At 58.5% G+C, this 23,381-nt stretch overlaps 3 protein-coding genes across 3 annotated transcripts in view; 2 read left to right on the top strand and 1 right to left on the bottom strand.

Annotated features, from left to right (window-relative positions):
• The first annotated feature begins 516 nt into the window (after nucleotides 1-516).
• TMEM150A (transmembrane protein 150A) lies at nucleotides 517-8,584 on the top strand. The gene is made up of 7 exons (XM_054382613.1): nucleotides 517-596; nucleotides 2,714-2,761; nucleotides 4,965-5,036; nucleotides 5,200-5,267; nucleotides 5,390-5,517; nucleotides 6,367-6,544; nucleotides 8,333-8,584. Exons 1-7 carry the CDS (start codon nucleotides 517-519, stop codon nucleotides 8,575-8,577), a joined length of 819 nt encoding a protein of 272 aa, XP_054238588.1. The 3' UTR covers nucleotides 8,578-8,584.
• Nucleotides 8,585-13,430: 4,846 nt separating this feature from the next.
• NFKB2 (nuclear factor kappa B subunit 2) lies at nucleotides 13,431-21,027 on the top strand. The gene is made up of 23 exons (XM_054382603.1): nucleotides 13,431-13,475; nucleotides 14,442-14,495; nucleotides 14,961-15,039; nucleotides 15,469-15,509; nucleotides 15,607-15,705; nucleotides 15,947-16,098; nucleotides 16,686-16,792; nucleotides 16,938-17,096; nucleotides 17,199-17,303; nucleotides 17,431-17,516; nucleotides 17,638-17,776; nucleotides 17,856-17,975; nucleotides 18,081-18,272; nucleotides 18,442-18,583; nucleotides 18,720-18,834; nucleotides 19,020-19,227; nucleotides 19,314-19,483; nucleotides 19,650-19,752; nucleotides 19,889-20,118; nucleotides 20,292-20,361; nucleotides 20,465-20,637; nucleotides 20,715-20,826; nucleotides 20,906-21,027. The coding sequence occupies exons 1-23, from the start codon at nucleotides 13,431-13,433 to the stop codon at nucleotides 21,025-21,027; spliced, it is 2,823 nt and encodes a 940-aa protein (XP_054238578.1).
• A 1,926-nt stretch (nucleotides 21,028-22,953) lies between these two features.
• Nucleotides 22,954-23,381, bottom strand: part of PSD (pleckstrin and Sec7 domain containing) — a 34,868-nt gene continuing 34,440 nt past the window's right edge. Inside the window, exon 16 of the mRNA XM_054382602.1 lies at nucleotides 22,954-23,190. Within this exon, the coding sequence (XP_054238577.1) occupies nucleotides 22,954-23,190 (237 nt within the window). The remainder of the gene's footprint in view (nucleotides 23,191-23,381) is intronic.

Genomic DNA, 23,381 nt, shown 5'->3' with positions numbered 1-23,381 from the left:
GGTGCCCGGCCAGCCCCTCGGCGCCGTTTTTGCTGTTGTCCTTCCAGCCTGGCTGTTTCCCGCAGTGGACAGGGCCTAGCACTCGGAGGTGTGGGGGTCGGCCGCACTGCCTGTCCTGTTGACCCGAGTGGCAGCGACTCCGTGAAGTTCTCCGGTCCCTGCCTCCAGCTGCCTTCCCCGGCTTTGCCTGGCCCGAGGGTGCCGCCGCATCCCGCTCCGGACCGGCAGCGCGGCCGCCACGTGGCGCCGGGGCCCTGCCGAGCGGCCCCCGCTCCCCGCCGGACGGGGCGGGCCCTGCCCGCCGAGCGGGACCCGCGCTGCCCGTGGGGCGGGGCCGGCCTGGGTTGTCCCGGCACGGCTCGTCTCGGCTCTGCACGGCCGGACCTCGCTTCGCCCGCCCCGACCTCGGCCCCGACCTCGGCCCCCCATGGGGAGCGCGGCCCGGCGGTGGCTCGGCAGCAGGAGGCAGTGGGGAGACTCCCCTGGCGGCCCCGCTCGCCCGTAGCCCGGCGGGGCATGCCTGGCCCGAGGATGCCGGCCTGGGGGATCCTGCCTATCATGCTGCCCGCCTTCACCATCACCGGCATGTGGATCGTGTGAGTGCTGCGGGACGGCCCGGAGCCGCCGCCAGCCCCTCGCCATTCCGGCGGCGGGGCCGGGGCCGCCCGGGCTGCGGGTAGGAATGCTTCGGGTTGTCCTAGGGCAGGTGGCTATGTGGCTGTGGGACGCCGGGGGCCTGGAGGATGCTGCGGGCCGGAGTCTTGCAGAGCACCGCTGGCTCGCGTCGTGCTGGAGCGTTTCTGCAGGCTCAGGTTGCTCCCACACCTCCCCGTACCCCCACAGACACCTTGTCTGGGAGCTGCATCCCCTGCAGCAGTGCCGGCCCGCAGCACCCCCTTGGCGTCACACCTCTGGCACCTCGTGGGTTCGCCTGATCCTGTCCAGACGTGAGTGCGTTCGATACTCAGGTGGCACGGGAATGGCCCTGGGAACGATGTCATCAGCCCAGGATCTGTAGTGCCATAGGTATCCACCCTATCCATCCCAGTGGAGGGATGGGAGGCACAGCTGAACATTGGTTCCTCGTGCTGGAGGCAGAGTCAGAATCAGCTGGGTGAGCAACACTGGCCCGTCCTGATGATCCCTTCCCTGGGCCTTGGCCCTGGATTCTCAGCTGAGCACGTAGGGCTGCCCTGCCCAGGTCTGTTAGGCATCCAGTGCTACTGCCACAGCAGCAATGGGTACTGAAGGAGGGACTTTACCCAAAGGCACAGGGAACCGTAGTGTAGGTGATGGGGCTTTCTGGGGTGTGGGATGTAGCAGGTGAACCTCAACCATGCAGGTCCCTCTGAGATCTTCACCCCTGTGGTATCACCTGTCCTCCTTCATGATGAAGCTGTATGTTGACCCTGGTGTGGGGAACTCGTGTTTCAAGTTTTCCCCTGAGGATGCCTTACAAAGCCTTGGTTGCCTCTTATGGATGATCCTGGAACCCTTCCTGCCCTCAGCAGCACAGGTGGGAGGTTCTGCTTAGGGCCCTCAGAGCCAGAACTACCCTGGAAAAGAGGGTCTTGGGTCCTTTTTGTACCCCCAAACAAGTCCTGCAGCCAGCTGGGGGATGCAGTGTCCCTTGTCAGCACAGTGGCAGGGTGAGGCTGGGCTGCTGATGGGGCCATGCTGGGATGCAGAGCCCTGAGGAATAATGGGGCAGGTGGTAGCACATCCTGCTGGAGAAGGACGACAGTGCTGTTTGTGCCTCTCTTAGCTTATTGCCTCTTCCCAGGAGGGTCTGCGATGGGGACTGGGTGCTTGGTGGGCCATCTGGGAAGTGGCTGGGTCAGGGAGCTGGGGGAGGGCAGTGTTCTTGGTGGGTGGCACTTGGGTAGGCAGTGCTGCCCCTTGGTTCCCCCAGACTGTTCCAGTGCCCTGGCACCTCTCCGCTGGCATCACCCTTTTCTCAGACTGGATGTTACATGGCCAAATCAGGCAGAGGGATTTTCTTACCGATGTTGGGGCCTATTTTTAACAGCCACAGTGGCAATTTGAAGTGTGTTGCCACCTGGTGCTGTGGCTGCCAGGCAGGAGGACTCTTTTGCTGGGTGGGCAGGGCAAGGGGCTGAGATCCCCCTAGAGCTGAGTGGAATGCATGTATTGAACCTCTAGTCACACTGACCGAGATACGGGAGCAACTCCACAGAGATCAGCAGAGCTGATCTGTCCAAAGTGCCCTGCTAGTGCACCAGCTACTTTTCCAGACTTCTTTTAGCTCTAGGCACTGGCCAACCTGGGGCTGGGGGAAGCAGGGAAGAGCCCAGTGGCCATAGGTTGACACCCTACACAGCTCTAGACTGGTAGAGAGCCCCACTGCTGAGGTGGGGGGCTCTGTGACACAGCAGCCCCCCAAGAGTCTGGGGATCACAGCAGCAGGATGGGGAAGAGGCCCACAGGAGCAGCTGCAAGCTGGAGCAGGGGGTGGTACCAGGGAGGGGGGCATGATAGTGGGAGCTCCCTGGAGCATGGGCTGGGCTCACGCACTTAGGTTTTTTTGTTCTGCTTTGTGAAGCCAAGAAGTGCCACAAAGCAAGTGCTGGCCTCTGGCAGGCAGCAAGGGCTTGTAACCGCTGCTCCTGTGACTAGTCAAGTGCTGACCAGGAATGGTGATACAGGGAGATGGGTGGCTGCCGGCAGTAACCCTTGTTATTGTCTCCCCTAGGTATGCCATGGCCCTCTCCAACAACCACATTTGCCCTGTCCACAACTGGTAAGGCCTGGGGGGCAGCAGGGTCTCTTCACCATGGGCCAGCTTGGTTAAAGACCCTGCAATACTGCATTCTCCTCCAGCACTGTCCCACTTGAACCATGCGACCAGATAGCTGAGGCCTCCCCTGCACCACTTCCATGCTGAAAGGGACTTCAGGGACCAGACTGACCCTGTGAAGGGATCTGGGAATAATGGGGGAGGCAGGAGCATTGAAAGGGGTACAGAGCCACCTTCTCCCCCAGCAGACATGGTGATGATAGTGAATGGCATAATTAACCAAGGGTGTGTGTCTCCTGTCCAGCCCAAAAGCCACTTTGGGGAGCAGAGCTGCTTAGGGACTAGCTGCTGGCAGGGCTGGGATCGACGTTTGCAAAGCAGCGAGGAAGCCAAGGCCAAGCAGGGCAATCAAAAGTCACCCTCCCTCCCCTGTCCAGGCTTGCCTGCGGTTATGGCTGCTCTGGTGAATGGTCCAGCCCTGCTGTAAGCCAGACTGGGAGAAGGAGGCCTTTGAACAAACACAGCATCAGAAAATATGAAAATAAGTGGTCAGGGAATTACAGAGGACTGTGTGTCTCCATGGGAAAGGTGGAAGCTTGCTTGCTTGAGGCTAAATCTGGCAGTACCAGGGGGACATGATGGCCCCATAGCACTCAGCCACCCCACAGGCAGAGCTGCCAGCAGCACCCTGGGATGGGGGACAAACGTGCAGGAGGGGCAAGGGCTGGGAAAAAAGCCCTGTTTGCTCTCTTGGCAACTTCTTCTGCAGGGTTTTTGGCTGCTTGTGCCTCCTTAAAATTCTGTCCAGAAAAATCCATGTTAGTTTAATTCTTTCTGGAAGTGTTTGAAGAAGAAGGGAAGAAAAAAATCTGCTGCCATTTCCTGCCTGATGGCTGATTCTGCCCTGGGAAGAATGTGTGTTGGGTTGTCTCCTGCACAGCCAACCTTTAATGATGAATAATGCTTCCCGGCCTTGGGCTGCTCGCTTTAAACAAAATAATAATTAAAAAAACCCTCCCAAACCAAACACAGCCCTTGAGGAGGCCGTGGGGCTCCATGCCTCACTGGGATTTAGTGGTCGGAAAACAAAGCCACCGGTAAACGAGGAGACTGAAAAAACCCCAGAGCCCAGCCAGGACCTTTCCAAAAAGCCTCCTTAACCATGTGCTTGCTGAGTTGCTGGAGGCAACTGATGGAGCCTGAGTCAGAGGCAGCGTGGCATTGTCCCTGTTCCTGCCCTGAGGCTGGAAGTGCCTGAGGGGACCCTTTGTGAGCACAGGGGTGGAGAGGAGGGCTCCCTACCTGCAGGTTGGGGAGGAAGCCCCATTCAGCCATGTCAGGCAGAGGTGCTGGCTGCCTAGGTGATGCTGCAGGAAAGGGGAGCACAAAAACCTGCTGAAAGCGTGTGCTAGCTGGAAGAGTGAGGAGGCAGGGAGAAACATGGTTTTGATTGCTGGCAGGAGCTGTGGCACGGGAAGGTGTCTCTGGCTGATAAAAGCTCTGGGTCCCTGGGCCCAGAGGGTCTGTAGCTGCAGAGGCACTTCCAGGGCTCTGGTGGCTGCAGGCAGCAGAGCCCTGCCCCTTGGCACTGGGAGCTGCTAACAGGCCTCAGGGCAATGTCCTGCTGGTGTGCCAGGCTCCCCAGGGAGTCCTGGGGACTTGCCACACCCACCCTCTCTTCCCAGGCAGGGTGGCACTGCCTCTGTGTGCTTGTGGCTGTCAGGGCCACGTCCCACTCAGTTCAGTGTTCTGCCTGTCCCATGCAAGCCTGGAGGTGATGTGCCTAGCTCCACCTGTGCTCCCACCCTGGAGATGTGTGGCAGGGCTGGCATTTAGGTGTTCCCACTCTTGACTGGGCATGGGGTTGCAAGAACCTCTTGAGCCCAACACCCCAGCCCATGCACCTAGCAGGTCCATAGAGTCCCTTGCTCCACTCTGGCCTCTCCCTTGCAGGCACAGGGACACTGGGTGGGCAGCAGATCCACAAGGTAGGGGATGTCCTGTGAAACCCAGGTATGATGTTCCTGGGGGATGCTGTTGGGTGGTGGGTTGCTCCCTGGAGGGGCTTGGGCCTGGGGTGTGGGTACCTTTCTGGCATCAAGCTGTGTTCACTGGGGAGTGGCTCTGCTGCTCTTGAAAGGCCTGTGAGCAGGAGGATCCCGGGCAGCAGCTCAGCTCTCCTATCTGGTGCCTTTGCTCCTGGCAGGAATTACAATCAGTCCTGTGGTGTGGACAGCCCTGGTTCTTGCTGCACCCTGGACCACATCCCTCTTGTCAGGTGAGCAGCCGTGGACTGGGGACGCAGAGTCAGCCAGGGGTTGAAGCTGCTCTGAGAGCCACCTGCTCGGACAGCCCAGGAGTGTGTCCTTGGGAGTGGGGCAAGCACTGCACCTCAGTGCCCCCCAGCTGAGGGCTCTCTGGGCCTCATCTTGTCCCCACAGCAAGTGTGGCACCCTGCCTCCTGAGAGCTGCTTCTTCAGCCTCATCTGCAGCCTGGGCTCCTTCATGGGTAAGTGCCTGCTGTGGGGCCAGGAATCGCCCTGCAGAGCTCACCCCTTGGCAGCAGGCAGGGGCAGGTGATGGGGGGTCCCAGGGAGCAGGGTGTGACGGGGCTGTCCCTCTCTCCTACAGTCATCCTGGTGGGGCTGCTGCGCTATGCCCACCTCCTGCAGTGCCTTGGGCCATCCCTCCTCAACACCCTGGGGTTGGCCACTGGCTGGGTCTGTGCTGCAGGCCTCACCATGGTTGGCAACTTCCAGGTAAGGCATATTCTCAAGGGGTTCTTGGGGGTGTTGGGGGTGGGAGGGGAACTTAGTTGGAGTGTGTCTGACAGCGCTTGGCAGTATAGAATTTCGGGTGGTTGTTTTGTTCCATCCATGCAATCCTTTGCTTCTGCTGGGTACTGAGCAGGCACTGGGACTCTTTGGTGGTACACTCACAGTTTTGGGTCCAGATTAAACAGCTGGGTTTGGTTGAACCCTTATCTGAGACCATCTGCACAATCCGTCCCCTCCATAGTCATGTGGCCCTGTGTGGGCAGGGACATGCCAGCCAGGCAGAGAATGTTCCGGCCTGGCCAAGCTGCTGTTCCTGCCGTGGATGTTTGCTGCTCAAGGGGCGATGCCAGGAAACGTGTCTGGGCAGAGCTTGTGCTCCAGTGTCTGGAGCGGGCCAGGGCTTGGCGGCAGACAGCAGCTCATCCCCATGCCTGCGCTACCAGGCACCAGGCTCACAGCAGCTGCCTGCTCGCTGCCTGCTGCCCCTGGTCACTCTGCTTGGCCAGAGGCAGCTGCTGACGCTGCCCTGCAGGAGAAGCTTCACTTGCCCTGATCCCCTATGTGCTCCAGCCACAGCTCAGCAGCTCTGCTGAAGGCAGTGCTGCGATCCCCAGCAGGGTTCCTGGCCCAGGGAGCTTGAGAACTATCACCCCACAGATGGGAGAAATAGAAGGATTATAAAATTCTAGCTGTAGGTAGTGGGTCCAAATCTGCTCTTCACCTGGGAGTTGGACACAGAGTAAGTTCCCTGAATCTGCTCTGGGCACTGCCCGGACACAAACTCACTCCTGGAGTAGAGCCATGCCAGCACCCATGATGTCTCCCTTGCAGGTGGATCATGCCAAAGTGCTGCATTACATCGGGGCAGGGGTGGCCTTTCCAACCAGCATGCTGTTCCTTCTGCTGCAGTCCATCCTCACCTACCGCATGGCCAAAACCCGTGGACAGTACTGGACTGGCCACTTACGTAGCATCCTCACCTCTCTGGCCTTCCTCACCCTTGTCTTCAGTATCCTTCTGAAGGGTGTGGGGAGGAGATCCGGGATGGGCTGGCAAAAAGTGGTCCTTGTAGGGCCTATGCACCTCGTGTCCTCCATCCTTGGTCAGGCAGCAAGGCACAATGCCAGGAGAGAGGTGGGCAAGGGGCTGAGGGTGGGCAGCTTGCTGCAGGTGTAGGCTGGAGGAGCAGCAGTATCAGGGCTGTGCAGGGGCTCAGGAGTGGAGGGGGTGCTGGTGGGCATCTCTTGGGGCACTGGGGTGCCCTACATCCACCCTGCCCTGGCTTGCTGCAGCCCAGCCCAGCCACTGCTGCAGGGTGGAAAGGCCAGTTAACTGTCTGGGTTTTTTAATGAGACAAAGGTATATTAAGCCCCTGGCACTGCAAAGTCCATCTGAGTTACCTGTATGAAACCCAGTACAAAAGTGCTCTGTGCAGGTGCCAGGTGGGTGCTTGGCAGCACCTCTGTCAGCCAGGGCTCATCAGCGCCCACTGGCTGACCTGCACATGGGATGAGGGAGGATTTGGTGAGCTGCAGTCTGCAAACGCTGCACCAGGGAGAGGGGCACAGCAGCAGATGGAGCAGCGCTGGAAAAGTGGTCCCAAGTGTGTGGATGGGGAGCCAGGGGCTTATTTGGAACTGAGGTTAAGGATAAATTTGGAAACAAGGTGGTGGTTACTGGGCAGGAAGGGAAAAATCATGCAGTGCACACAGGTCCCAGAGAGGCTGTCATGCATCTGGCTGGGGGTGAGCAGCACGGGAGAAGCCTGGGGGGTGCTGATGGGCCTGGGATGTGCCAGAGGGTCTGGCTCTGTCACTGCAGCAGGCAGGCAGGCTGGAAGCAGGCAGGGAGCTGGAAAGGACAGGAGTGCCATGAGGCTGTGCCAGCTGGGCGGGACAGGCAGGGCATATAAGGACAAGGGAAGACAGGAATGGTGCTTGTCTGCAGTGGTCATGCTGCTTCCTAAGCACTGGGGACTGGGGAGAAGGAAAGCAGCAAGCCATGGTAAGGATGGTGTGGGAAACAGGCTGAGACATCTCCTGGTGGGATTGGGGGAATAAGCAGAAGGTTCTACTCTGTGCACTTGAGGTCCCTGCCTCTTCAGCTTCCCCAAATCTTGGTCTTGCTGACAGTAAGTAAGGTAGAGGCTTCACCTGGAGGGGTAGGGGATGTACCTAACTTTTCCTCTCACCGATGGTGGCTATGGAAGTAGGTTTCCCTAAAGATTCCTAGTGGGCATGAGAGAAGCATAAAGAAACTCTGGTAGCGGTAGGACCTGGTGGAGAGGGAGCAGGCCCCCCTTCTGAGATGAGCCAGCTGGCAGCACAGAGGGATGGGAAGTGCTGCAGGACTGGGATGCAGCAGCCCAAACCACCCTACTGAGAGGATGGAGAGCTGAGGAGTTTTATGCCATGGGAGGATGGGGATCATAAGCCTGATTTGAGGAAGAGGTTGACAGGTATGAGCACCCAGGTGGAGGCATCTAGGCACTTAGCTTGCCCTGAGAACTGTAGCCTGAGTTCCCTCTGCCGCAGCCTCTTCAGAAAATCCGTTCCTGGCATCAGAACTGTGATTTGCTGAGGCTGATTTGGACATGTGTATCACCACCTCACCCATGCCAGGGCCCTCCTGATGCTTGGGGGGAAGCTCGTAGGGTTTCTTTGGTTTAGGGGTAATGGGGTGTTTCCTCTGGAGGGGGGCTGCTCTTGGCTACCCCAGCATTCAGTGGCAATGGGGCATGGTGCTGCATGGGATGGTTGGGGTCCATCTCTGCTTTCCTTGATGGGGATGCCCTCAGGTGGTGTGTTTTTCATCCAGGAGAGCTTCGTGCTGCAGCATGTGGCAGCCCTGTGCGAGTGGATGTTCATTATTGATGTCCTCGTCTTCTACGGCACCTTCACATTTGAGTTTGGGGCCATCTCCACAGACACCTTCTTGGTCCTGCTGAAAGCCAGTCAGACCCCTAAAAGTTACAAAGGCGAGAGTGGCATGTCCAGCACAGCCCAAATCCACAGCCACTCAGAGGGCCTGGCCATGGCCTGACCCCCAACAGGAGGCAGGCTCATGGTGGGGACCCCCAGACTGGGCTCTGCCAGTGGCTCCCCTGCCTTGAGTATCTCCAAGACCACAGCTGCCTTGGAGTGCATGTGTGCGTACATATGGGCATGTGGTGCCCTTCCCTCCTGATGGGAGCTGCAGCTGGGGCTCCTCTGGCAGCCAGCGTCACCTGAAGGAGCCAACTCTTCCCTGCCTGCAGGGTTTGGGGTCTGTGCTGGGATACAGGGATGCCAGCAGGGTGCTGCTATTGGTGGAGGCGAGGTTTGCCCCTGCACCTCCCCCCAGGCTTGCCCCATCTGAGTCCACAGCTGTTTGAGGCAAACCACAGAGGCATCCTTCTGTAAGGGACATGGGGGAGCAGGAGGCTCACCCTCCCTTCCCCAAGTCAGCATGATGTGCTGGCAATGGGAGGTTTGCTGTTCCTCCCTCTTCCACAGCCACAGGGGGAGGGTTCAGCAGAAGAACAAGCCCTCCAGACAGCTGCTGTGACTGTCAGAGGAGCCAAAACCTCACAGTACCTTTTCCCCTTTTCAGGGAGGCGATGGCAGTGCTGGTCTGTCTGCACCCCCAGTGAGAATAGTAGTGAGGGGTCTCTCTCTGTGCCTCCCTGCAGATCGTGCCTTGTCCTGCTGCAGGATGACACCAGCAGCCCTGGCTGGGCCACACTGGCCCTCCTGGCCAGAGCTCTCACTGCTCAGGGCCTTCCATGACTTATATCTTTTCAGCTTGGAGAACTGCTGAGGCAGGTTTCAGCTCCTGGGCCACAGCGTTCCCATGCTCCCTGGTGATTAGTTAGGTTAGGGAATAGTTTTCTGCGTTTACCATCACACCAGGGATGTCCTGTCCTGTAAGCAGTGTCTACAGAGCAGCAGGGTTCTCCGTGCTGCCAAGCTGGGGTGTCCCACCAAAAAGCCTGCACCCTCCAGCCCTGGCCTCCCAGCCCAGGGGTGAGGCACTGACAGCCTTCCCACCATGGGAGCACAGGCATAGAAAGAGGAACCATTTCTGTAGGGACCGAGGAAGTTCATGCCCCATTGTGGTTCTTCTGGGACTCCGAAATCCGTCCTCATGTGCCTTTCCCAACACTCAGGCCAGCCAGACATGGGGTGTCCTGGGCAGTGGCTGGAGTGGAGGGCTTGGGTGCAGAGTGGGGTGAATGTGTGTGTATGTATATGTGTGTGTGTGTATACAGAGACCTACATATATATGTAAGTTTTCCCTTGTCCCAGGAGAGGGGCATTTGCTGCTGCTGTAAGCGTTGATCAGGTTGGGCTTCCTGATTTGCCCACCTTTTCAAAACTGGCCTTTAAATCTACCAGTATATGTAATTCTGACTTTTATAGCTAATATATGTTTAAATATATATATAAAGAGAATAGTAAATTTACAATAATAAAAGTGAAAATCAGCCACGGGTGAGGCAGATTGTTATTCCCTCAGTGCAGGGCTCAGGGAGCGACCAGCTTGGGGACCATGGTCCAAAGGGATTTGGAGCAAAAGGTCCTGTCCCCAGTGTCAGGCAGGTGGAAGACAAGCGGTTTCACCTGGGATGCCACAGCCTGAAGCTGCATGTCCCGTTGGGGGTTCCCCTGGCAGCGCCACGCTGCTGCCCCCGCCGGGCGGAGCCGGACCCGGGAAGCACCGGGAGGCGGAGCCGGGCCGGGACTTTCCCGGAGCAGCGGCCGGGGTGAAGTTGTCGCGCTGGGGTCGGTGCTGAAGGTAAGCAGCTGAGGCGGTGGGGGCCGAGCCGTCCCGGGGCAGGCGAGTGGGTGGGAGGCGGCCCGCGGTGGGGGCCGCAGCGTGGGGGTGCCGGTGCCCCGGAGACGGGGTGAGCGCGGCTGAGCCGTGCCTGCCGCGTAGCGAGCAGGGCTAGCTGCATCAGCGGGGAGGGCAGCTCAGCCGAGAGCCCCAAGTGCCGGGCCCCGGCTCGGGAAATGCTTCCGGGGAGCCGAGCCCGGCATCAGGGCATGGAGACATGGCAGTCCCGGCCCTCTGCCCCAGCCGCGCTCCTCAGCCCCCGCCGCGCTCCTCAGCCCCCTCCATGTGCGCGCTGGATGACGGCTGCAAAGGTATTCTGATTCCCAGCTCAGACGGAGCCCAACTGGTCGTCCTTGCTGAGGGTTCTGCGGCAATACCCTGCCTCCCGAGCAGTATGGGTCACGCCGGTCCCTCGCAGCCCCTTGGTGGCTGCGGGGCTAGTGGGGAGGAGATGGTGGGAAGGTATCGGCCGGAATCACGTGTGTTGATGTTGGGGGGAGAAGGCAAGTCCCAGCGCTGGTGCTGACACCCGTTCCCCTGCCAGTGGGGAAACGGCTTGTTTTCGCGTTTCCGTGTTGCCAGTGAATACTGGTGCATATTGGTCCCTTACGGTGGCTCCCCCACCGCATCGCTGCCTGCCCTGACGAGAAGAGATCCGCGCCGGCAGGCGCAGACAAAGGTGCCGTGAAGGCCGGCGCCGCAACAGTACCGTGGGCAGTGGGCACTAGGTGGAAGCGAGAGATGGCGAAGGCCCGGCTGGTGCGCAGGGGGTTTCTGAGGGTGCACAGATACATCCGGAGCTACGGCTCATAACACAGCAGCAAAGCGGTTCATCTGCAGGCCCTAGAGGAGAAAACCGGATCAGTGGCTTGCTGGGGTTTGCTAAAACGAACCTGATAGCCACAAGGGGAGTAAAGGCATTTAATACAGTGAGAAACAAATGGCTTCGGTGCTCGAGGGCAGGCTGTCAGGGAGAGGATGACAGCGTTCAGGGAGAGGGGATTTCTCTCTGCCGTGCTTGTAAGTCAAGAACTCAGTTTCCAGGAAGGGAAAATAACTTTCACAACAAAGTCTGTTTGAATGCTGTGCGAGAGGGGCTGGGCAACCTCTTGCCAGACCCTTGCCAGTAGCTGGACTCCGGTATGGAGCAAAGCACAGGATTTGTGCAGAAGGCAAGGTCAGGTATTTGGAGCCCTTATTTGCAGGTGCTAGCAGGCCCCAGAAGAAACAAAATGTGCAGGGAATAGTACCTTAAAGGGGCAGCCAGCTAGGTGGCTGGAACATGTCAGTTGTAAACCAGCACAGCTCAGAGCAGAGACATGCTTGTACCACCTCCTGCATTCTGGAGCACCTGCAGACAGATGAACTGGACATTTCTCTCCCACCTGCAGGGCACTGGCTGTGCAAGTCAGCCAGCTATCACGGGAGGAAAGAAAATAGCACCTGTATTGCTAGGTCATGTTCAAGAAGCTGCAGGCATGGAAGAACAGCTTTAACTTGTGTCGCTTGGTGGCAGCTGGCTCTTAATCGAAACAGCCTGGCTGGCATGGGGAGGGTATGCCATTCAGCAAGGGTGCTGTGGCAGTGCTGTGTTCTGGGGTAGTGTGTCACAGCTGAATTGCTGTTTCCCCCCTCCCCATTCCCAGAAAGGCTTGCAGAATCCTTCCTGAGCCCTAGGAAGGTCCAAAGACAGGGAGGAATCAGAGCAGCAAAGTGGAGGCTGCAGTGTATGTGCAAACCCAATGTTCAGGCCAGATGCACTGGGTATCACAGAGCAGGGGATGTTGTTGATGGCAGGAGGGGGAGGTAGGTCCTCTTCTGGGATGTGTCAGGGATAAAAGCTGTGTGTGCTACACTCTTACGGGAAACCTGGGGGCCTGAAAGGCATGGTTGATCAGCACAAGAGGAGGGACTTGCCTCAAGGGCAACTCTGAGGTTGCCTGAGGTTGCTCTTCCAGGAACAAGGAAATGGATGATGATGCTCCATCTCTGACGAGCAAGGGGGCTTCCTCTAGCAAGCACTGTGCAAGGGTGCCTCCCCAAGCAAGCCAGAGCTGTGTGGATCAGGGAGACACCAGTACAACCCCATGATGTTCAGTCATGCTGTTTGCTGCAACAAGTGGAAGTGTCTGTGACAGTGGTGAGTGAGCCATGAAAACCTCTCTAGAGAGGATAGGGATGATGGCACTGGAAAAGGGGAACTATTCTGTTCGGTTTGTTCAACATCTTCAGGCCTGGGCTCGCCCAGCTGCCAGGCTCAGTGGGTAGGGTTCAGGAGGCCATTCCCAGCACACTGAGGTAGGATGTTTGTCCCTGCCTTCACCTCTCTGGGAAATCTGTGCCAGCAGATGAGGTGGCTGGCTGGTGGTAGAAGGCTAACACTGCCCAAGCAGGATGTCTGGTGGCATCCCAACAGCAGGCAGTGTACGCTCCTTCCCACAGGCCAGTGGAGGGTTGTGTCCCTGCCCCCAGGCTTTTGGAATCCCCTGCAGAATAGCAGGAGAAAGGTCCCACCTCATTTTGCAGTACTGGATCTCTGCTTTTACCCTCCTTACAATCTCTGCTGCACCTCCAGGTCCCTCAAAATCCCTACTGCACCAGTGCCTGGATATCATGCTACAGGCAGGATGGGCCTAGGCTGCTGGAGCTCAGATGGGCTCCAGTGGCAGGGCAGCTGGGAAAAAACCTCTGACATGGCACTACATGGCAGCCTCTTTGGAGTGGCTGGAAATTCTCCTTGGAAAGGCTCTTTTCAGCTTCTGAAGAATATGAGTCACACACAGGTTGAACAATCCCCTTCCTTCCCTTCTCCCACACACACAAAATCCCCTGAATGGGACTTGCAGCAACCACTGATTCAGAAATTCATGGTATGAGGGCACTGTGGAGTCAGATATGGGGGTTTTTATTTTTTTTTTTCCTTTCCATTGCTTAATGAGAAGTGTGGAACAGTAGAGCATGCCCAGAGGTGCTGCTCTGAACCTGACCCTTTGCTAGAAGTCTCCAGTGGTTTCCTGTGGTTAGGCAGACCTTGATCCCAGCAGGACCCTTATCTGTGGTAGCCTGCAGTCTCTGCATCGATGTTGGGGTTGGATGGGTTACTGAGACCAGTCTCTTCCTCCCCGGTGAGTAGGAGGGTATGAGTGCTGTTGGTGTCAGGGCAGGGGTCCTGCTGCTGGCTGTGCCTTGCTGGTGTCAGCAGGGAGAATGCCTGGGGGTGGCGGGAGGTGCTCCCACAGGGACTCTGGAGCTACCACCCCTGCTTTGAGACCGGGTGCTTCCTAGCAGGAAAGAGGGAATGGGAACATGGATGGCAAATGCCTCTCTCAGGCCATGCCTGAGGAAAGGATGCAAGGGCTGCCATGTAAGTGGAAACTGGAGGAGTGGGAAAGCCCCTTTGGGCTGTCCCACTGGCTTTGGTCTGCAGAGCCCAGAGTGCTTCCACCAGGCAACGGGGCAACGGGGGGGCTGCAGACTTTGGGGCAGTGCTCTGAGGGAGCTGCCCCTATTTGGGTACAGGAGGGCTTGGAGGAGATATCCCTGTGTGGGAGGTGAATTATCAAGGTGAGGTGGTGCAGGGCAGGGACCTGGGAGGTGCCTGGTTTATGGCACGGTCTGGGTGGTTTCAGCCGTGCTGCGCCGCACGGCTTGGGCAAGGGCGGGATGGCTGCTCAGCGGGGACTGGTGCCCAAAGCGGGGAAGGGACGGCGTACAGGGGCAAACCCCTGTGTGCTGCCGGGGAAAACTGGGGACCTTCGGGCGGCCCGGGCGCGCCGGGCAGCGCCCAAGCGAGAGCGGCCGGGGGAGGCGGACGGGCACCGGGATTTCCCGCTCGTCCGGAGCCCGAAGCCCAAAAGTCCCAGGCAGCGGGGAGAGCGCCGGCAAGGGGGAGCGGCCGGCGGGCGCAGGATGGTCGTCCGAGCAGAGCCCTGGGGCCAGCCCCGCGGAGCCCGGTCCCCGCTGGGGCGGGGCGGTGACGTGACGCGCGGTCCCGTCATTTCCCGGCTCGGCGGGGTTTCTAGGGACTTTCCGGAGCGGCGGTGCCTTCCTGCCGCTGCCGGTCCCCGCTCACCCCTGCGCTTTCCCCACAGGCCGGCGGCCGGTCCCGCACAGACATGGACGAGCATTTCCAGCCCGTGAGTGCCGTACGGATCGTACCGGCCCTGTGGCGGGGAGACTCAGCCTGGCCCTGGCCCCGCGGCTGGGCTGGGAGCAGTGCCGGAGCCCACGGGCTGGGAAGAAATGGGGGTCTGTCTCCACCCCCAGGGGTCCAATGGGAGGTCTTCAGGTTCCACTGGCGTGGGCTGTGGAGGAGGGTTCGTGTCCGTGCTCAGGGTGGGAGGTGAGGGGGTCTCTGTTTATCCTTAAGGTGGGCAAAGGGGGTCTGCTCGTGTCTCTAGGGATGGTCAGTGAGGAGTCTACCCCTGCCCAGCCTTCTTCCCCGTGAGTAATTTGAGATCTATGCTTGTCACCGCTCTGCCCTGCAAGGTGGGCAATGGAGGTCTGTGCCAGACTGCCCAGCTTGGGTGGGAGATGGGGATCTGTACCTGCCTATGAGAGCATCTGGGGATTCCAGCCCCAACACACTCATCTTCTCTCCTATCACCCAGTGCCTTGATGGGATCGACTATGATGACTTCAACTTTGGCTCCCACATGATGGAGCAGAAGGAGCCCCTTATGGAGACTGGTAAGGGCTTCTCTGTCTGTGCCCTCCCTTGGGGTCCCCAGCTGCAGTGGGGTTTTCCAGCAGGCTGACTCATGCTTCACAATTCCTAGCAACACCATGGGCTGTATACCCATGGTGGGCTGGCTGGGAATCTCTGCCCCATGCCACCAGGACAGGGACTGTTCAGTCTGACCCCATTGTTCAGTATATCGGAGACCTGAGTTTGGGCTGTGACAGAGCATCCTCTGACTCATTTCTTCTCTCCCTGCCACTCTGACCTCTACTCCCAACTGGGTTTTAATAGCACAGAGCCTGGGAGCCCCAAGGAGCACCATGAGAGAGACAGGGGTCACTTCTCCATCAGCACTGTCCCCATACCTCTAGCATCCTTACTGGGAATACACACTTTGGTTATCCAGTTTTTCTTACCAGTGCCTCTCTGTCCTCCAGTGGAAGGTCCCTACCTTGTCATCATCGAGCAGCCAAAGCAGGTAAGGATGTCACTCAGGTAGGGGCAAGCTGTCACTTCCTGCTGTCATCGTGTCATGTCTGGGCCACCTTTGGCTGACCCTCTCTTTGCCTCCACAGCGGGGGTTCCGTTTTCGGTACGGCTGTGAGGGCCCTTCACATGGGGGGCTGCCAGGAGCATCCAGTGAGAAGGGGCGCAAGACCTATCCCACCGTCAAGGTGAGCTCTGCCCTGGGGAGGGGATGGGACAGCATCTTCAGCTGTGCATGGACACTGGGAGGTTGCCCTGAAGGAAGGATGGAAAATGTTTATTAAGCTTGATGTGTCTTGTGACACTAGAGGGATGGGAAGGCTGTGGCAGGAGGAGTGGTGGCCACAGGGAGGGATAGCAGGGGTTTGCAGAGAGTCCTCTATGCTTCTTATTTGTCACACCTGACTTCCATCTCCTTTCTTCCCACAGATCTGCAACTACACAGGGTTGGCCCGGATTGAGGTGGACCTGGTGACACACAGCGACCCTCCCCGCGTGCATGCTCACAGCCTGGTGGGCAAGCAGTGCAATGAGGCTGGCAACTGCATTGTAGTTGTGGGACCTAAAGACATGACGGCTCAGTATGTATAAGAGAGACCTGGGGTGGCCTCTTTTCTATGCAGAGTGGTTAAGGGGCTGGCTGCAGCTTACAGGCTGGTGAGAAGAGAGAGGTTAGTGCATCCAGGAGCTGGGTTTGCTGACTTGAGCCAGGAGTGGGTTCAGACAAGGTCATTGGTACAGCTCTGCCCCTTAAGCATTTTGCTCAGTTCTGGATCCAGCATGTGCAGCTTGTTTTGGGCTTCTGTCCTCAGGGTTGCAGCTTCCTAGCTTTGCAGATACTGTATGTAGCCAGTCTGAGTCTGGGGTTATTTGGCAAGTGCTGCTGACTCAGCCTGGTCCTGTTTGCCTCCAGTCCTCCTGGTCCTCTCCTTTGGTCTGGTCACCTGTGAGAGCCTGGAGTTACCCAGTCATCTCTTCTCCAGGCTCCTTTGCTCTCCTCTGTGATTGTTCCTCATATGTCCTGCACATGTTGACACCCTACCATCTGAGTGGCACTGCTCTGTGCTTTGCTCTGATCCTTCCCAGTCATCGGAGCCCATGTGCTGCCCCAGGCTGTCTGCTCCCAGTCCTGGCACTCCCAGATCTCAGTGGGATCACTGTTCTCTAGATTCAGCAACCTGGGTGTACTCCATGTCACCAAGAAGAATATGATGGAGATCATGAAGGAAAAGCTGAAGCAGCAGAAGATGCGCACCAGAAGCCATCTGCTGACAGGTGAGGGCAGCCTGGGGATTCAGTGGGGGTTGGCATGGCTCCTGGCACCCCATGCTAACCCCAGTCCCCCAGCATGGGGCAGGCAGGGGGACCTGGAGCCCCATCCCCTTGCCTAGCTTGATGGTATGTCCTGGTGCCCTGGCAGAAGCGGAGCTGCGTGAGATTGAGCTGGAGGCAAAGGAGCTGAAGAAGGTGATGGATCTGAGCATCGTTCGGTTGCGCTTCACTGCCTACCTCCGTGACAGCAGTGGGAACTTCACACTAGCCCTCCAGCCTGTTATCTCTGACCCCATCCATGACAGCAGTAAGCATGGGGCCAGGCCGGAGAGGGAACAGGGCAGGACAGGATAAGGAGGTGCAGGATGCTCTGCCACAGTGGCTCTCAACACCTCCACTTGCTTTGCAGAGTCTCCAGGAGCTTCCAATCTGAAGATCTCAAGGATGGATAAGACAGCAGGCTCTGTGCGGGGAGGGGATGAGGTCTACTTGCTGTGTGATAAAGTTCAGAAAGGTAAAAGCTGTTCCCTCCAGCAGGCTGCAGGAGAGATGTGGGGCCACTGGCTGGTCAGGGGTCCATATTCCTGGAGCCTGGCTGTGGGACAGGAAGATAGGTGGTGCCAGCCTCCTTCTCTCACCAGATGACATCGAGGTGCGTTTCTATGAGGATGACGAGAACGGCTGGCAAGCCTTTGGGGACTTCTCCCCCACTGACGTACACAAGCAGGTATGGGGGAGGTAAGGGGGTGTCCTGCCATGCATTGAGGCAGGGAGTCTCATGTGGGGTCAGGGAGTTCTATCCCTTGCTCCCAGGAGTGGAACTCCATGTCTGTCTGTGCTGCCCACAGTATGCCATCGTCTTCCGCACGCCCCCCTACCATAAGCCCAAGATTGACCGTCCAGTCACTGTCTTCCTGCAGCTGAAGCGGAAGCGGGGTGGTGATGTGAGTGACTCCAAACAGTTCACCTACTACCCCGTGGTGGAAGGTGAGCACCCCCTGAGCAGGCTGGCATGCCCCTTGTTGCCACAGCTGCTGCTCACCCTGCTGCCCCTCTCTCCCTGCAGATAAGGAAGAGGTAGAGAGGAAGCGCAAGAAGGTCCTGCCTCAGTTTCCCCAGCACTTTGGTGGTGGCTCACACATGGGGGGTGCTGGTGGGGGTGCTGGGGGCTTTGGCTCTGGAGGAGGTGAGTGAGAACTTCTCTTCACCCTTCCTGCTTGGGTGGTCACAGACTGGCCCTGGGTCCTCCCCACTTCCTCAGGCTTCACCCATCCTCCTTCTTGCTCTGCAGGTGGGAACCTTAGCTTCCCCTATTCCCCTGGGCTGGCCTACAACAGCATCTACTCGCCTGGCCCCCACCCAGTGACAGGCTACCAGGGGGGTGTACAGATGAAGAGCCCTGAGGTGGAGGCACCTGGGAGCGACAGGCAGGCACCTGCAGAGGGCACAGGGAGCACATACTGCAAGGAGCTGCAGCAGCATGGTATGAGGGGGCTGGGCTGGCGTGAAGCCTGGGAGACATTGCCTGGGAGAGGTGGCACAGGTCTGAGACCTTTCAGGGCCAGGTGTGGCTCTTCTCCGCACCTGGGGGCATTGCAGGAGGGCGGATGGGGCTGCTGCTCCTGGCAGTCACATCCTGCTTTGGTCTCCAGCCCAGCAATGCCAGTTGTGGATGCTAGCACTGGCCCGTCGCAATGCCCATGCCCTGCTTGACTACTCAGTCACTGCTGATCCCCGCATGCTGCTGGCAGTCCAGAGGCATCTGGCTGCATCGCAGGATGAGAACGGAGACACGTGAGTGCACAGGGGGTTTGTGGGAAGAATGCGGGAGCCTTGTTGACCATCAGAGCCATTATAGGGGGTGGGAGGTGGCAAGGAAGACTTGGAGAAGTGTGGAGCTAAGCCAGGGGCCATCCTGCTCTTTCCACAGGCCTTTGCACCTCGCTATTATCCACGAGCAGACAGCTGTGATCAAGCAGCTGATTGAGGTCATTGTTAGCATCCCCAGCCAGCAGATCATCAACATCTCCAACAACCTGCAGCAGGTACATGTTTCCCAGAGCAGCCAGTTCTACTCTACCTGAGGCTTGCTCCTATTTCATGACCCTACGGGCTCCCACATGATGGGAGGCTGCGGGGCTGAGCATGGTGCAGCCACACTGGCAAGGACAGTGGTGCAGAACTCAGCTCCTGTTACGAGAGATGCTGAGGGCATGCTGCTGTCCTGCAGACACCACTGCATCTAGCAGTCATCACCAAGCAGCCCCAGGTGGTCCAAGTCCTGCTGCAAGCCCGTGCTGACCCCACTTTGCTGGACCGCTATGGCAATTCGCTGCTGCACCTGGCACTCCAGGCTGGCAATGAAGAGATGCTGAGGACACTGCTGGCCCACCTGGGCTCAGCTGCCCCTTACTTGCTCCGCCTCCCCAATTTCCATGGTGAGTGGGGCTGGGAGATAGTGAGCAGGAACTTGGTAGTGCCATTGTGGGCTTGGCTGGATGGCTGCTGAGTCCTGCTGTTGCAGGTCTCCTGCCTGTGCACTTGGCTGTGAAGGCAAAGAGTTTGTCTTGCCTGGACCTGCTGGTCAGGAAAGGAGCAAATGTGAACGCAGTGGAGAGGCAGGGTGGGAGGACCCCACTGCACCTGGCTGTGGAAATGGAGAATCTGAACATGGCCACTCATCTGGTGAAAAAGGTATGAAAGGGGCTAGTGATTTGGTGGCTGTGAGACTGGGATGGGGTGCAACCTCCTACAGGGATCTGGCAGAAGCAGAATGGCCTTTGTGGTCTTGGGGTGACAGAGGGTGGGGAGCACAGCACATAGACGGCCCATCCTCATTGTTTCCTGCCTTTCTTCATAGCTGGGAGCAGATGTCAACAGCAGAACTTTTGCAGGCAACACCCCCCTGCACCTGGCTGCCAGCCTGGGCTCCCCCACCCTCACCAAACTTCTCCTCAAAGCAGGTAAGGCACTGCCCTGCCTCCTCTTTCTTTCCCTCCCCACAGCCCTGGCTGCCTGCACTGGTGAGTGCCTGGGCACAGGGACAGACCCCTGGGCCAACCTTTCCTTTCAGGGGCTCAGTTCACCCTTCCCTGACAGGGGCAGATGTGCTGTGTGAGAATGACGAGCCTGTGAGCCCATCCTCATCAGAGGCCAGCAGTGACACAGATGCTGACCCCGAGGAGCAGGAGCTGGCCATGCAGCTGGGGGAGCTGGCCACAGCTGTGGAGCACAGCATCAACCCCAAGCCCCTTACACATGGGCAGTTGCAAGCAGGGCACAGACAGCACCGCTGCCACACGCCCCTGGACCTGACTCGTAGCCAGAAGGTGTGTGGCACAGCACAGCAAACCCTCTAGGAATGTTACTGCAGGGGCCACAGCACAGGTGGGGCAGATCTCCAGATGCTTCTGCAAGCCTCTCCACATCCTGGGAAGAGCTGTGGTATGAGGTGAGGGAGGGCTGCTTTAGGGGATGCTCACATCTGTGTGTCTGTCTGCAGGTGCGGGAGATCCTGTTGCAGGCCTCCCAGCAGGGCCCTGAGGTGGAGCTGCCTGCTGCCCCCCAGCCAGGTGAGCAACCTCTCTTCCCCCGAAAGCACCGCGGCCAGGCAGAGCACCACCCTCCTGGTGGTGAGGATGAGCAGCGTGTGATGGAGGTACCTCTCCTGCACAGGGAAGGTCCTGACACTGGACAGTGAAGTGCTGCAAGGACTGGAGCAGCTGCTGAACCAGGACTGCAGTGGGTCAGACTGGATCGAGCTGGCCAAGCGCCTGGGGCTCTGTAGCCTGGTGGAGACCTACAAGGACACTCCCTCACCCAGTGGCAGCCTCCTGCGTAGTTACGAGGTCAGTGCCTGGCCAGGGTGCCCCCATCCTCTCTGCCCTTCCAGACACTGGCCCCACTCAGTGTCCTCTCTCTGCAGCTAGCAGGGGGCACCATGGCAGGGCTGCTGGAGGCGCTGGACTCCATGGGGCTCCGCAAGGCCGTGAGCATGCTCCACAAAACAGAGGCACTTGAGAAGCTGCAAAGCACAGGTACAGGCAATGAGGGGCTGGGGGGAGTGTCCCTGCTGCCCCCAGCATTGCTGACAGCACCCCTGGGCTTGCTTTGCAGAGCTGAAGGAAGACAGTGCCTATGGCAGTGAGTCAGTGGAGGAGGAGCAGGCACCTGTGCTGGCCTTGAAGGCAGGACCAGAAGGCGAGCTGCCCCACAGCCAGCAGCCACAGGTGCACTGAGGAGCTGGCAGCCCTCCACCCTGCCCTGCCTACACAAGTGCCTTTGGGACTTGGGGTCTGGCTGCCTGGACTCAAGGGGACAGGACACAGCTGGCTCCTGCCCCTCTCTGCTCTTATTTAATGGTCCTCCTCTGAATAAAGGGACATCCTTTCCTTTAGCCTTTGCCCTTCCTCTCTCCAGCCCCAGCCCTGAGCCAGCAAGCACTAACACCTCTGAGCTCTGCCTGGGGCTGGCAGTCCAGCAGGAAGGAAGGAGCTGCTGGCCCTCCTCAGCATCACTCCATGTAGGGCTGTCCCCATCCATGGGGGAGAAACCACAGCGCACAGAAGTGAAGAGCAAGTTTTACTTCAGTAACTGAGAGAAGAAGCTGTACAAAGGTTTTTCTCCCCCTGAGCCACCTGGGGCAAGGGTGGAAAGTTTTTTTTCTGAGTAATCCTTTTTTTTATATTTTTTTTTTCAATAGACTCAAAAGAGCAGAATAAAAAGTTTGACACATTCGCAAAGTCAGTGCTGAATCCAGCCAGGTCCTGGGTGGCTGAGAACAGCATGTGCCAGCCCCCTGCCCACAGCCCTTCTGCTGTCTCTCGTGCACCCTGGGCATTCCTGTGACCATGCTCCACCACCAGCACCTTGCTCTGGACATGCATCCTCCAGCCCACTCCAGTGACAAGGGCTGGCCCAGCCTGCCCCTTACCTTGGCAAGGAGGGAGCTCATGGCCAAAGAAGGACTGCACCACTGCTGCTGCAGCATGAGGACCTTGCAGTGCTGCAGACTGGGCTTTGCTGGCAGCCTTTGAAGCCCTGGCCAACCCCCAGAGAAGTGGCATGGGAAGGAAAGATGGCCCTGGTCTGTGTCAGCCCTCCAAAGCAGTGGAGAACCCCAAGTCAGCCTCAGGGGTTACCTCCTGGGACCACTTGCATGCTGCTGCCCAACATTCCCTAAGTATGATGCTCACAAACAAGGCTGGTCCAGGCTGTGGGAGGACAGGTGTGTGTCATTGAAGCACCTCATGCAGCCACAAGTGCAGCAATGGGTGCTGCCATCCCAAGGCTGTCTCCTTGGTGCCAGAGGCCACAAGGCTGTCTCTCTGGGGTGGATTGCTGGTGCCAGAGCAAGGCTGGGGAGCTGGCAGCAGCACACACAGGAGCCCATGTTCATCTTGCTGCAGGTGGGGGGAGCTTGGTCTCCCTCTGAGTCTGTAAAAACCTCCCCTCGGTGCAGTGCTTACAGGACATGGCTGGGTTTGTCACTTTGTTTTTTTAAACAGTTCCCAAAAAGCATCAAAAGTAGCCCCAAAAACCTCCCTGGTGCGTCAGCTCGATCTGGTACTAAAAAGTGCAAAACTGTATCACAAAAACTGTTCAAAAGTTGTAAGAAAGCAGGGAAGGTGCAGAGGTGGCTGGGATGGCAGGGAGGTGGCCAGGTGCCATTGCTCTGGCTTCTCTGGCCACCAACGCCAGGAGAGGGTGCAGGCCCCCTCCTGTCTGCCCCTCCTGGCACAATGGAGCTAGAGGAAAAGCAGCCACTGGCTTTGTTTTGCTGCATTTTTGTCTTTTTTTTTTTTAAACCACTGAAGACTTGAGTGCTGTGGCTGGGTTTCAGTTGCCTCCCGTTCCCCAGGGTAGGGGAACTGGGTCCTGCAGACAAGCGCAGGACAGACAGGGGAAGGAAGGAGTCTGACTGGGCCAATGGTGCGGGCAGCTCCCATGGGCAAGGACTGGGGCTTCTCCTGCTCTGACACGGTCTTTGGTGGAGGGGGCCGCGGCCCTGCATGGCTGGTGCTGGCAGCTGAGAAGGGCTGGTGCCCCCTCAGCTTGTGCCACAGATGGACGGACTCATGCAGGGTCTCAGCTGACACGTGGCCTCCACCCTGGCACCAGGGGACAGGAACGGAGCTGCAGCACTGAAGGCTGATGCCCCTTGTTTACGACTTCTGGGGGTGGCCAGAGGGAGCGCGGCCAGTGCGCTCCGTGACACGCTTCACCTTGGTGGCAGTGCTGGAGGGCTCCACGTTGAGTGAGGGGCTGGAGCGGGACTTTTTCAGGCCATCATCCTCCCCACCTGCTGCATCAAAGAGGGTGGACTCGAACGCTGCCAGATCCTCAGAGCCGGCCTTCAGCTTGGCCCGGAGCAGCATGGCATAGGTGCTGTAGCGAGATTTCTGGGGGGGACAGCACAGCACAGAGAGGGGCTGGGCTTGGGCTTGCTGAGCACTGCCCCTCAGCCAGCACCCCAGAGTGGGAGAAAGCTCATGATTCCTTCACCCCACCCAGCATCCCAGGGCTGGGGGAGATGGTCACGGTCCCAGACCATAGCAGTGTAATTCAGCTGATGGGGAGGGATGTCCCATCA

This window comes from Indicator indicator, chromosome 7, assembly GCF_027791375.1.
Source record: "Indicator indicator isolate 239-I01 chromosome 7, UM_Iind_1.1, whole genome shotgun sequence".
NCBI lineage: Eukaryota > Metazoa > Chordata > Aves > Piciformes > Indicatoridae > Indicator > Indicator indicator.
The sequence above is the reverse complement of the archived record's forward strand: the minus strand, read 5'-3'. Positions and strand labels throughout refer to the sequence as shown.

What these genes read in the sequence shown, in the direction of transcription:
- TMEM150A (XM_054382613.1), top strand. Translation starts at nt 517, where the DNA reads ATGCCTGGCCCGAGGATGCCGGCCTGGGGGATCCTGCCTATCATGCTG. An exon ending in ATTTGCCCTGTCCACAACTG is followed by an intron (nt 2,762 to 4,964) that starts GTAAGGCCTGGG and finishes TGCTCCTGGCAG; the next exon opens with GAATTACAATCAGTCCTGTG. An exon ending in GACCACATCCCTCTTGTCAG is followed by an intron (nt 5,037 to 5,199) that starts GTGAGCAGCCGT and finishes TTGTCCCCACAG; the next exon opens with CAAGTGTGGCACCCTGCCTC.
- NFKB2 (XM_054382603.1), top strand. Translation starts at nt 13,431, where the DNA reads ATGTTGGGGTTGGATGGGTTACTGAGACCAGTCTCTTCCTCCCCG. An exon ending in ATTTCCAGCCCGTGAGTGCC is followed by an intron (nt 14,496 to 14,960) that starts GTACGGATCGTA and finishes CCTATCACCCAG; the next exon opens with TGCCTTGATGGGATCGACTA. An exon ending in CCACTCATCTGGTGAAAAAG is followed by an intron (nt 19,484 to 19,649) that starts GTATGAAAGGGG and finishes CTTTCTTCATAG; the next exon opens with CTGGGAGCAGATGTCAACAG.